Source organism: Haliotis rubra, unplaced genomic scaffold (assembly GCF_003918875.1).
Source record: "Haliotis rubra isolate DU_JTF1 unplaced genomic scaffold, ASM391887v1 Scf88, whole genome shotgun sequence".
Taxonomy (NCBI): domain Eukaryota; kingdom Metazoa; phylum Mollusca; class Gastropoda; order Lepetellida; family Haliotidae; genus Haliotis; species Haliotis rubra.
In genome coordinates this window covers 1,431,482-1,444,433 of record NW_025767612.1, presented here as the reverse complement: position 1 = coordinate 1,444,433, position 12,952 = coordinate 1,431,482, and the positions used below count along the sequence as shown (strand labels likewise).

At 39.5% G+C, this 12,952-nt stretch overlaps 2 protein-coding genes across 2 annotated transcripts; both read left to right on the top strand.

Annotated features, from left to right (window-relative positions):
• The first annotated feature begins 3,018 nt into the window (after positions 1 to 3,018).
• On the top strand, positions 3,019 to 5,639 carry LOC124263316 (perlwapin-like). Its single transcript, XM_046697900.1, has 3 exons — positions 3,019 to 3,079; positions 4,957 to 5,053; positions 5,225 to 5,639. The coding sequence occupies exons 1-3, from the start codon at positions 3,047 to 3,049 to the stop codon at positions 5,488 to 5,490; spliced, it is 396 nt and encodes a 131-aa protein (XP_046553856.1). The 5' UTR covers positions 3,019 to 3,046; the 3' UTR covers positions 5,491 to 5,639.
• A 4,031-nt stretch (positions 5,640 to 9,670) lies between these two features.
• LOC124263315 (perlwapin-like) lies at positions 9,671 to 12,612 on the top strand. The gene is made up of 4 exons (XM_046697899.1): positions 9,671 to 9,773; positions 10,165 to 10,230; positions 10,936 to 11,020; positions 12,263 to 12,612. Exons 1-4 carry the CDS (start codon positions 9,750 to 9,752, stop codon positions 12,574 to 12,576), a joined length of 489 nt encoding a protein of 162 aa, XP_046553855.1. The 5' UTR covers positions 9,671 to 9,749; the 3' UTR covers positions 12,577 to 12,612.
• The last annotated feature ends 340 nt before the right edge of the window (positions 12,613 to 12,952 follow it).

The window sequence follows — 12,952 nt, the reverse complement described above, 5'->3', positions numbered from 1 at the left end:
CAAACAACTTGTTGATTTTTGTCTTCTCCCTCGAGCTCTCAGGAGCATTCGTTGGTAATTTAATATTCGCTGTTCAGGTATGCAGCTCGCCTGTTTGGGCGTTCTCGTAAACACTAGCTGTGTCCACACTAGTCAACTACCTATAGATCTTGGGCTGTTTTATGTTCAATGGGAAGGGGTCGATCATCAAGTAAAAGTTAAGCTGCTGTGCACAATGTAGATTTTATCATATAATTTTCTCTAAATATTGAAATCATTTGCTTGTTTTACAAGGGCGTTAATTACACACATTCTCACTGATTTCGAGTGTCCAATTTCCTTTCTACGTTCGTAGAGATCAAGGTAATCGCTGAGTGGACACCTTGACGAGTGAGTGAGTTTAGTTTTTCCCAGCTATATGGCAACAGTCTGTATTTACAGAAGACCAAGTCTAACCCGGATTTACACGGGTATTAGAAAATATAAACGAGAATGACTAGGTTATAACGGATTTTCAGTAACCCATGCATGCCAGGCCCGCTGACTTGGTTGACACATGTCATCGTATCCCAACTGCATTAGATCGATGTTCATGTTGTTGATAACTGTGTTGTCTGGTCCAGACTCCGTTATTTACAGACCGCCGCCATATAGCTGAAATGTTGCTGAGTGTGGCGTTAAGCAACAAACCATCCAAACAAATTATGTTTTCTGACGTGTGACATTTATTAACCCGTAAAGGTCCGGGTTAGAATTCATGGAATTGATCTTCGGTAACCCATGCTTGTCGTAAGAGGCGACTAACGGGATCGGGTGGTCAAGCTCGCTGACTGGGCTGACACATGTCATCGTATCCCAATTGCGAAGATCGATGTTCAAGCTGTTGATCCATGGATTGTCTGGTCCAGACTCGATTATTTACACACCGCCGTCATATAGCTGGACTATTTCTGAGTGCGGCTTAAAACTAAACTGACTCACTCACTATTTCGGAAAGAACATAGTGTAATACACTTTCTTTAGCATCTTTCCGAACAATTTCAACCTGTGTCCCAATGAAAACTGTAACTGTACAGACCAATAAGACATAAAACTAAAACACCAGCAACCAAATAAACAAAAGAAAAAAGATAAGTACAGCACAGTAACCATCTCCAAAATACAGCGCAATACAAATGCGTTATGACTTGTTATTTTGTCTTCTAATTGTTTTGGGTATGTGATATATGTTCGTGTGACTGCCAAACCTTATGCTGTTAATACCCGGCGGGCCTTAGAAAAAACGTCCTCATTGTCATTTCCGCATTACGTTTGATTGAGTCCTTTAAATGAATGGTGACGCGTTGACAGGGCTCGTGACAGAGTATATAAGGTTGCAGTATCGATCCTCATTTATTTTAGTTCATCAGCTACAAGATTCAGCATGGCAGGACCTAGCTCACTCTTGGTAGGTTCTACTTGCATTGATTCTTTTTATTATGGCATATGGTGATGTAGGTATGCTTTTGTTTTAGATGTTTTTGTTGCTACCTGTCGGACCCTCCTTGATGGCCAGTAATTTCTTCTTTTTTCTTTCTTTTTTCCAAAGAAATATTCTTGTAATCTTTGTAATTCATGTGACATGTGTTAAACATGGGCCTCATTAATTTATTATTATTATTATTTAAAGCTAGAGAGTTTGATCTTCGGTAAACCGCTTGCTTGTCGTAGCTCGCTCAGGCGACTAACGGCCGATCGGATGGTCAGAATTCGCTGACCTATGGCTGACACATGTCATCGTATCCCAATTGGTCAAGATCGATGTTGACACATGCGTAGATCGCTCATGTTGTTGATCCATGGATTGTCTGGTCCAGACTCGATTATTTACACACCGCCGTCATATAGCTGGAATATTTCTGAGTGCGGCTTAAAACTAAACTGACTCACTCACTATTTCGGAAAGAACATAGTGTAATACACTTTCTTTAGCATCTTTCCGCACCAATTTCAACCTGTGTCCCAATGAAAAACTGTAACTGTACAGACCAATAAGACATAAAACTAAAACACCAGCAACCAAATAAACAAAAGAAAAAAGATAAGTACAGCAAAGTAACCATCTCCAAAATACAGCGCAATACAAATGCGTTATGACTTGTTATTTTGTCTTCTAATTGTTTTGGGTATGTGATATATGTTCGTGTGACTGCCAAACCTTATGCTGTTAATACCCGGCGGGCCTTAGAAAAAACGTCCTCATTGTCATTTCCGCATTACGTTTGATTGAGTCCTTTAAATGAATGGTGACGCGTTGACAGGGCTCGTGACAGAGTATATAAGGTTGCAGTATCGATCCTCATTTATTTTAGTTCATCAGCTACAAGATTCAGCATGGCAGGACCTAGCTCACTCTTGGTAGGTTCTACTTGCATTGATTCTTTTTATTATGGCATATGGTGATGTAGGTATGCTTTTGTTTTAGATGTTTTTGTTGCTACCTGTCGGACCCTCCTTGATGGCCAGTAATTTCTTCTTTTTCTTTCTTTTTTTTCCAAAGAAATATTCTTGTAATCTTTGTAATTCATGTGACATGTGTTAAACATGGGCCTCATTAATTTATTATTATTATTATTTAAAGCTAGAGAGTACTTATTTTATTGAAACACTGAAAGTCAACCGCTTGCTTGCCCTCCCGCCCAGCAGCTCGCTCACCCACTCACTCACTCATCCAGCCGATCCGTGAAGATCGGGTTAGAATTGGTCTTCAGTAACCTATGCTTGTCGTCAGAGGCGGCTAACGGGATTGGGTGGTCAGGCTTCGCTGACATGGTTGACACATGCGTAGATCGATGCTCATGTTGTTGATCATTGGATTGTCTGGTCCAGACTTGATTATTTACAGACCACCGCCATATAGCTGGAATATTGCTGCGTACGGCGTTAAACAACAACCACCCAACCAACCAACCAACCACCCACTCACCACCCGCCCACCCACCCATCCACCTACTCACCACTCACTCATCCATATTAACTTACTTTATATTTGCAGGCAATTCCGTTGCTCGCTACACTGGTTTCCTCAATGCTTCCTTCACAACCACCTACTTCTTGTGCCGTACGTATCACTTAGACTGTACATAAACTATTCTCGGCGTCATTAATGAAGGGTCAAGCTATTGGTAACACTATCTCTTAAAAGTTGTAAAATCTTCGTTATTGTTTGAAATATATGCAACGGAATGTTTTACAAACTTTCTTAACAGTATGGAAAAACACATCAGTACGTTGAAATGTCATTATTACGTTCTTTAATGTCCGATATATTCTGTTACAAATGGAACATTTTTAATTCAAATTGTCAATATGGACTTCCACCTGCCACTTAATGTCAATGATTTGCACGTGCAAGTCGCTCTATCCATGGAAAATGGAGGACAATACACATGCATTGATGTTTGTTCACTGTCGTTCACTGTTCAGGTACCTGTTTGAAATCGCAGCTTACAATGATACGTTTTTGACACTTGTCGAAAGGGGTTAGGCTATAGGCCTTTTGGAATCTTGTCGAACTCAGCGGCAGGTTGCTGTCCGCTTTAATGTGAGTCATAGTGCTATTGGTAGGCTTTTGCAGAGATTTCAAGCCAATGCGGAACGGGATTCTGGCTTCTATAGCAGTACCATTCCTGCAAGCTATGCATGGTTTTTATGGTCGACCCTCTTTACTGCAAGACGACAACGCTAGGCCTCATAGCGCCAGCATTGTCACGGAATTCCTTAGACAGCAGGGCGTAGAGCGGATGGAGCGGCCACCATGCTCGCCAGACCTCAACCAAATTGAGCACGCCTGGGATGAACTCGGCCGACTGTACACGCGTTCCCCAGCACCAGTGCATCTCCAAAGACACCGCAGAGCTCTAGTAGAGAAATGGAATGCGATTCCGCAAGCTTTCTTTATAAACTTGATAAAGAGCATAAGAACAAGGTGCACATGTGTCTTGGACGCGCGAGGAGGGTACACAAGATATTGATTGCCGAGTGCTTCATGTTTGTCATTATTTTGGGGGGTTGGTCTATACAACTGATGTTTTCTAGTGCTGCTTGAACCTTTTGTTTGTATGTCACGATGTGTCACGTTTGTCAACACATTAAACATTATAATGACACTCTTAGTTCTATTATTTCTGAGAAACTTTTTTTAATGTACTATATATCATTTGACCCTTATTAATGACACGTAGTATACTTGTAGAAGTTAATAAGGCCACTAGGGTTCTGTTAAAACCGGACCGGGGCGGTGGGTAGCCTAGTGATTAAAGTTTCGCTCGTCACGCTGAAGACCCGGGTTCGATTACCCAGATGGGTACAGTGTGTGAAGCCAATTTCTGGTGTATCCCGTTGTGATAGTGCTGGAATATTGCAAACAGCGGCGTAAAACTAAACTCACTCACTCATTCACTGAAACAGGACCATCGTGTGCTGGTTTTCAGAGCCGACTAAGTTTCCTGGATGCTCAGGCTCAATGACTTGGTGAATTGCGTGTCATTTTATCTCGACTGCGTTGATCGTTACCTTCAATATCGATGATTGGGTTGTCGGGTCCAGACTCGACATGTTACAGGCTGCCGTCACAGATATATAACTGAATAATTAGCTGAATGTGATTCCTTATCGTGAATTTAGCGATATGTTTACTTTTTTCAGTATGCAATACGGAATAAGATACAAGGTTCATTTTTCACGTTACGTCATTAAGAAAATAATCAAACTTCAAGCCATATTTTATTTTGATTAAGATAAGACGCCACTGAAAGAAAATAACCAGTAAAGATACTTTTAAATCGCTTAGAAATGTAATGTCTGTGTGATCAGCTCTGTCTATATTTACTGCACTATTTTTAAGTTTATTGGTTAATCAGACCCATATGCTTCACCTATTAAAGGAAACACAACCCTTTAAGAAACATATCCAACGGTTAATATTTTCACTTGCAGGCAGTCTTGTGTGGTCCAGGAACTGCGTGCCAGGTTCAGACCATTTACTGTCTTATACCTCCATGTCCACCACCAGTTGCAAGATGTGTTCCCATGAGTGAGTATATGAAAATTAGTGGCTCTTGTTTGTTAAATGCACTGATCAAAAGTGAATATCGAACATTTGTTGGATATTTTTATCAAATTTTGTCCTCAATCTTCACGACGAAAATGTCCAAAGAAATTGGTCATAACTCCTAGCCTATATTCTCCACTGTGTTTGTTCCAGATAAACCAGGATCATGTCCAGTACAAGATGGTCTTGGCGCTTGCGTAGTGTCGTGCAACAATGACGCTGATTGCTTTGGGAACCAGAAGTGTTGTGGGTCGTGCCCGCGACAATGTACTGATCCAGCACCTCCTACAGTCAAACCGGGTTACTGCCCGTTCCCACACCGATGCAGGAGTGATTTTGACTGCTATGGAAACGCAAAGTGTTGTGGGTCTTGCCCAAGGAGATGTGCTATTCCGTTCCGATATTTCACCAAAGGATGAACAGCTGGAAAAGAATTTTATGCTCTTGGGGGTATGTTTGTCACCCTCATCAAAGAAACACTTCACATGGTGGACCATTTTTTTCTATTCATTGAAAAGTTTGATTGTTATTTTGTATGGAATAAACAAATGAAATTACCTTTGACATTTTAACGTTTTAAACTGACAGCACGAGTAATTCTGTGTTTTCCTACGATTGGAAGAAATGTAGATTGCACCTATCAACATTGTGAAGATCGTTTCTTGGAATTCCCACATTCGCAATGACTATAACCGTTGGATGCATGAATGTTTCATCAAAGTGTTGAACGTCTACATATAAGCACATTTGAGGACTTTCTTTACGGTCATTCAATCCTAGGAGTCTTTCTGGAATATTTTTTTTCACATTTGGTGTTATAATTCGTATATGGTATGAAACGAACCACAGGACAAATTATTGGAGCGACAGATTTAGTAACATCTGCGGTCTGTATGCTTACAATGGCCCGACCAGGAGACCGAAACAAATCAGTATTAACTTTCTGCCCTTTCCCAGTAGGCATTTTCTGCCCAGTGGTTTCATCTTATAGACATCAAATGCATGCTTATCATAAAGTCGGGAACGTAAAAAAGACAGATAGAAATGGTTTTGGAACTCTTATCTATTAACAGACTCTACTGCCTTTCATGTACAGGAAATATACTCTTTAAAAAAGTAGGGGAACCTGAACTTTCAATTTGGATTGAAGTTAACAAACTTTTCAAAGACAGATATGTTATGAACGCACCACCATTTCCCTTTATCACCACCCCTAAACATAACGCATGGGATGCACGTGCACAACGCAGTAGCCCCATACACGTGCATGGGGTGTCATTCTTGATTTTGACGGTTTTCAGGAAGGTAAAAAAAATCACTGTAGACCATTAATTTTGAAAATCATCTTGCATCACACAGTTCTTAGTGTTTATTGATGGTGGCCTATGGACTTGCAATGTGTTACTGCACGTGCAGCCTGTGCAGCTGCACACAACATGTGAAACTCAGAAATTGCTGTCACTGTCGAAAGCTTGATCTTTGGTCATTCAAACGTTCACAAATTCACATGAGAAGTCACATGCACATCCTGCCAAGATTAACATCTGCTCAACGTCATGAAGCCATTGGAATGGTTCGAGCAGGCATGAGCCAAGAACAGGTGGCAGCATTAACACGATATCTGCATTGGTCAGGCGTTATGGAAACAGTAATGACGTCGCCGGCCACCCACGTTCTAGGCGTCCCCGAGTAACGACGCCAAGACAGGACAGATGGATTCGGGTGACTCAGGTTCCAGACGGCAGTGACCACGTCCCAAACCATTCCCCAGGCCTTCATTTGGAAAATTTGGTAGCCTCTATGCGTCGTCGATACACTGCTGTGCTTCACGCGCATGATGGTCATACCCGTTATTGACTTAGTGACTTCGACGTGTGACCCCCCACTCAATGTTGAACTTCTAACGTCATCGTTACGGATATTGTTCATGTTCTTTTGACATGTTGTTGAGGCCCGATACTTCAGCTTATAAAGTGTCTACATGATTTGGTCTTTTCTGTGTTGTATTCCAAGTCTGAAGGAATTTTCTGTGTGCACAGGTTCTTTATGTGGCTAGTAGTTGTGTGGAAATACTTAAATTCCTTCAAAATATAATAATAAAATAAATAATGAATCCTTTGTCACCTCCGACAGCGTGGATCGTCTTAATATGAAACACTGGTTTGCCTGCTCCAGACAGTGATACATAATAACCAGACTAGTATTATTGTAACCAACAGATATGGATCGCACATGAGAACAACATCCCTCCCTACCCCCACCTCATGCATTTTGTAATAACTTTGATTTACTCATATGCTCTGAGCAAAGGAAGGATTAGGACTAATGTACTGCTTAACATTGACTGTATCCAAATAGAAAAGGATACACTTGAAGAAAAAGAGCCAGAATATCCCAACAAGAAATGCACTAAAAATTAAAGAAAAAGAGAGAATACCTGGAGATTTGAACTGGGACTAAAATGTGGTGTTTCTCTTTCATAGAAACTTCTTGACCAGTTGCAAATTCATATCTTTTTCTTCATAAGTCTCGAAAGCCAGAAATGAAGAAAATAGACCTTGAGCATAATATACGAACATATGAGGAAAATTGAACATCGATGGACAAACCGTTCTACCTGAACAAGTAAGCGAACCTTTCTGCGAGAAAATAATAAGTGAAAGTAATTATTCATCACACAAACTTGACAGACCAAATTTGTTTAGCCACTAAAGGAAACACGATCACCGTTGATAAAAAACAAAGTTTAAAATGTATGAACATTAACAAAACACCAGGTATAAATGGACGTTTTCATTTTTTCTAATGGAAATATCTTGGAAAGTAGGTACATTCTGAAATGACACTTTAAGTCTTATTGTCAACACGGGTGTTGTTACATGTATGCCAAAGATACAAAAGTTACTCAACTGTTGAAAAGAAACAATTTCTCTCTTCATCCATCCTTGTAAGATTCAGGAAGACAACTGTATTTATATATTTCGCTCGTAACAAAATAAACCTGGTGACTTTATCCCTCTATCACTTTAAGAAGCATTTGATAATATTTCAAAACAATTGAACTTGTTGACACCTGAAAACTTGACTTGAACTTCAGTGAAAACGTAGATATCGATACATAGGTATTGATTATGTCATACAAAATATAAAACCTTAAAAGCAGACAGGAATACTGTCTCCCTATCAACTCCTCCTTGCTGAAGACGATTTTGCAAAATATCTTGATAGACAATCAACTATTGATAAGCTAAAGTGATTTGGATCGATTGGAAGTATGAAACTTGGGTGGTACACTGGAGTTTTGAAATAGGGAGACTAAAATCTCTAAACGCAAAGAGCGAATCCTTCTGACTTTAGGGAACAGGAGGACATTAAACTTGACATTTGTACAAACTATGTCAGATTTACACATTCTTTAACAATTCTTCTCCTTACATCGCCTATGTTGGGACTGAAAGCAATCTAAAGTTTTGCGCCAAAGTGGAATGCAGCCTGAAAGTAAAATGTACGAAAACGAATTTACATTGCTGTATTCTAACATTATGTTATGATCATTTGAGCTGTTGAGCCGAACCTCGGATAAGACGAAGTATTGACTGTATATGTACACCTTTATACTCGCCTAGTGGAGATCGCCTTTCTTGAGTTACTTGTATGTAGCACCATGTACTGAAATGATTAAAAGAAAGGAAAAATGAAAACAACTGTGTGATATCTGCATATATATATATATACTTTGGCGCAGAAGAAAGGAAAATGAAAACAACTGTGTGATATCTGCACATATATGTATATACTTTGGCGCAGAAGAAAGGAAAATGAAAACAACTATGTGATATCTGCATATATTCTTTCTTTCTTTTAATCATTTCAGTAGATGGTGCTACATACAAGTAACTCAAGAAAGGCGATCTCCACAAGGCGAGTATAAAGGTGTACATATATTCATATATTCATATTCTCAAGTATGTTATGATGTATATCCCCTACATATTATGACTTGTTTTAGCGTTTTATAAGTTTTTGTGACTGAAATATTTTCCGGGTTAGAAATGGTCTTCAGCAACCGATGCTTGTCACAAGAGGCGACTAAAAGGATCGGTGGTCTTGACTGACTATACCGACTTGGTTTATTGCGGACATGCTTATGATGTCAATCGCTGGATTGTTGGTACAGACTCGTCTATTTGCAAACCGCTGTCATATACTTCTTAGAGAGGCATTTTTTGAAGTTGTATTAGAAGTTGGTTTTCCTTCGCCGTCATATAGCTGGAATATTGCTGAGTGCCGCAGTAATCAACAAGCAACACGAAACCGTGACGGATGCACATAATAACAAACGCATTTGCTGAGTACAGCGTAAAATAGTGATTCATTATTATGGTGTTACAGCCATGTTACATAAGAACAGAAGGACGTTGATTGGATCGCCATATAAAAGTAAGGAAATGTGAAGACGAGACGCTTTAATGCCAGAACAACAAGTGTGACATCGTGATTGACGAGATATATATTCCCTCCAGCCCTATCAGACATTTTCATTTTCAAATTGTGTATGTCCGCATGAACATTCATTGGCTGGGTTTTTTTCAGTGACGTATGCATCAAAACAGGATCTGTAACGGGCTATATTAGTCGCCCAAACTCCACACGTAGGCTATCAACTGCAAGGAACAACATGGCCGGACCTAGCTGCATATTGGTATGTAGAATTGCTTTCGTTTTTTTGTTATCTGAGATTTCATGATTTACCTCACAGGTTTTCATAGCGTACACTCAACTCGGCAAATTGAATCAATCAAATCATTAGTAATATTTGTTTTAATCCATAATTACAGCAACAGGTGAAACAGCTAGTTGTGAAGGGCCTGTCTGGGAATCTAATGATCATTGGGGGTTGTAGGGAGGTTATAGCGTTCACGAACACGCTTGTTACGAAATGACGGATATGACGAACTGTTCATTGGGTCCGAGCTACTTGTATATTTTAGTCAAAATGCGTATAACGAACTACGGTTATGTCGAACTCAAATTAGTGACCCTTTGAGATCGTTACAACCGTAGTGTCCATTCCATTCACTATTTTTTCGCAGGCTATCCCGTTGCTCGCTGCCGTAGTTTTCGCAAGCATTCCAAAAGAACCAGTAAATCCTTGTGCCGTGAGTATGAATCTGACAGCCCATAAGCGGTAAACTACGTTTAGGACGAACACGCTCATAGAGAAGAACCGGATATAACGAACTGGTTTTTGGTCGCTACCATCTGCTGTACATTCAAGTCGTAAAATTCCCTTTGTTATTACCTTAGTTTATTGTAAGCTAATGTCTACAAGTTGACAAGAAGATCCATACATTTACGTCTTCATAACACGTCGATAACACGTTGTCGACACATCGTGATGTGACTGAAATACTGTTGAAAGCAGCGTCAAACGTCAGGCAATCATTCAATATATGGAACCCCTTTCTAAGAAAACATCTTGCAATGTTTCCAGTTATTATTTGTATTTGTGATTCAAGACAGTCTTGTCACATGACAATGTTTTCTGTACGGTTTTACTATAAATAGCGTGTGTGTTTGTAAAAAACTAAATCCGATTTCTAACAGAAATACAATGTTCAATATTGAATTTCCATTTCCAACACCTGCGAGGCTGTGGGGTAGCCTAGTGGTTAAAGCGTTTGCTCGTCACGCCGAAGATGCGGGTTCAATTCCCCACATGGGTACAATGTGTGAAGCCCATTTCTGGTTTCCCCCGCCGTGATAATGCTGGAATATTGCTAAAAGCGGCGTAAAACCATACTCAGTCACTCAACAACTGCTATCAAATGACAGAAAAATGTTTTATTTTTCTGTCCATATAGACGGTCCATTGTAAAGTAGGAACTGTCTGCAAAGTTAATTGTGCCAGGGCGCCATGTTCGGGGATTCCGAGATGTGTTCCAACAAGTGAGTAATGCGATGGGTGTTGTAAATAACAAGCCGTAAACTACGTTTATTACGAACACACTTACAACGAACTGACGGATAATACGAACTTATTTTTTATCCCATGCACTTGCTGTATAATAAAGTCGAAATGCATGTGACGAGCTGCCGTTACTGGAAATTAACATCAGCTATCCTCTGAATTCCTTGGATCATTAGTAGTAATATTATCGTATATCTGTTTTTAGTGTCTCATAAGCCAGTGTGTGGCTCGACGCACCGATTTTATTGTTGAATAATGTATTGTGAGTAAAATGTACTTATGCGTGTGACACTTTAATCTTAAAAAATATACTGCTAGTAAAGAGAAGATCAGAAAAGAGTATCCTGGGTTTTCTGAACCTGGACAGAAACATTTGAACTTGAACAAATTATGGATGTTCTCTCAGATCCCACCAACCTGTGAGTAAATGGAAAAGTTTGTTTGTAACACCTATATGGACGCATTAGGAGTTTAAGCCTAAAGAGAGTGAGTTAAGATTTTAAGTCTCATCGGCAGTATTTCAGCCATATCGTGACTAAATCAAATTTATGGCAGTTGAAAGTAAATTTTAAAATCCTGTCAACGAAGGACAGTAAAACAACTAGATTATCACAGATATAAATTTGAAACTAGTAATTAAATCTAAGACATTTTAACTATAGATTACAAAATAATATAGAACAGGCTATAGATTGCCCACAACTGAAGGTAGATCACCATACTGTGACCATGGAGGACTTACAGTACATTTGCTTCCTGCATGGACCGTAGCGGGATTTACATCTTCCTTTCAGATGTTAGCAATTTTTGACAATCTAGCCATAAATTGAAATAACATATATACTGCGGTTAGAAATAGTAGTACATTGTATGTTTAAATTTACGTTAATTGTTTTGGGACTTACGTACCCTCTCAGAAGGACAATGATTCTATTAAGCCTAAAGTGAAGCAGTAGACCCAGAAATAAAGTAATATATATCCACAAAGGAAACATAAAATTCACAAGGAACCCAGAACAATTTCTAGGTGAAGGCAATATAGACTTGCCAAATCATGTTAGATTTGAGTTATTATTACTTTTTGAAAATATATTCTGGGGTACGGGATACCTTACAGGGATACAGGCCAATGATAGAAATACCACACCCAACCTTATTTACATGTGATAGCTTTACGTTCTTGACAAATGTTTTCACATTAGATAACGTTCCTGTTTTAGATAAACCAGGATCATGCCCAGTGCCGAAGCCCGGTCAAATCGGTGTCTGTATAGCGCTATGCACCAATGACGCTGACTGTGATGGCGACCAGAAGTGTTGCGGAGGCTGCCCCAGAGAATGTACTCCCCCGGCCCCTCCGATAGACAAACCAGGCACCTGCCCTCCAATTGCAACACCCTACGGATACCGACAGGGCTATTGTAAGCAACAACACCAGTGCAACAAGGACTTTGACTGCGGCGGTAAATTCAAGTGCTGTGGGTCTTGCCCGCGGAGATGTGTCAGTCCATTCCTTTATTACACCAGAGGATGAAGTGCTGTAAAATAAACTTAATGCAGTCAAATGTGAGCTTGTGTTGTCAATTTCTGTCGCATGAGAGTAACTAATTTAAACAGATATTGCTGATGGTTCAGGAAACGCTTCGATGACTTTCATTGTAGACGACACAAGTTGAAAATACTATATCATTGTCTATTTTATTTAATAGCAACTTATGACATCAATTTGTTTCATTTACATGTTTTCACGTGTGTCTATGCTGAGAATATGTGTATATATCACACTACACGAAATAGAGTATTTCTATGTTCTCCCGCGTGTTTGAAATAAGGTTGGAATTGTCGAAATGTCTTTAATCATTCGATGTTTGGAATGTAAGGTCATAAATAGAAGTATTTACATATATATA

Bases quoted from the DNA above. Each gene is read 5' to 3' on its own strand.
- LOC124263315 (XM_046697899.1), top strand. From the start codon at position 9,750: ATGGCCGGACCTAGCTGCATATTG. The intron at 9,774-10,164 runs GTATGTAGAATT...ATTTTTTCGCAG, and splicing joins CCGGACCTAGCTGCATATTG to GCTATCCCGTTGCTCGCTGC. The intron at 11,021-12,262 runs GTGAGTAATGCG...TTCCTGTTTTAG, and splicing joins TCCGAGATGTGTTCCAACAA to ATAAACCAGGATCATGCCCA.
- LOC124263316 (XM_046697900.1), top strand. From the start codon at position 3,047: ATGCTTCCTTCACAACCACCTACTTCTTGTGCC. The intron at 3,080-4,956 runs GTACGTATCACT...TTTCACTTGCAG, and splicing joins AACCACCTACTTCTTGTGCC to GCAGTCTTGTGTGGTCCAGG. The intron at 5,054-5,224 runs GTGAGTATATGA...TGTTTGTTCCAG, and splicing joins TGCAAGATGTGTTCCCATGA to ATAAACCAGGATCATGTCCA.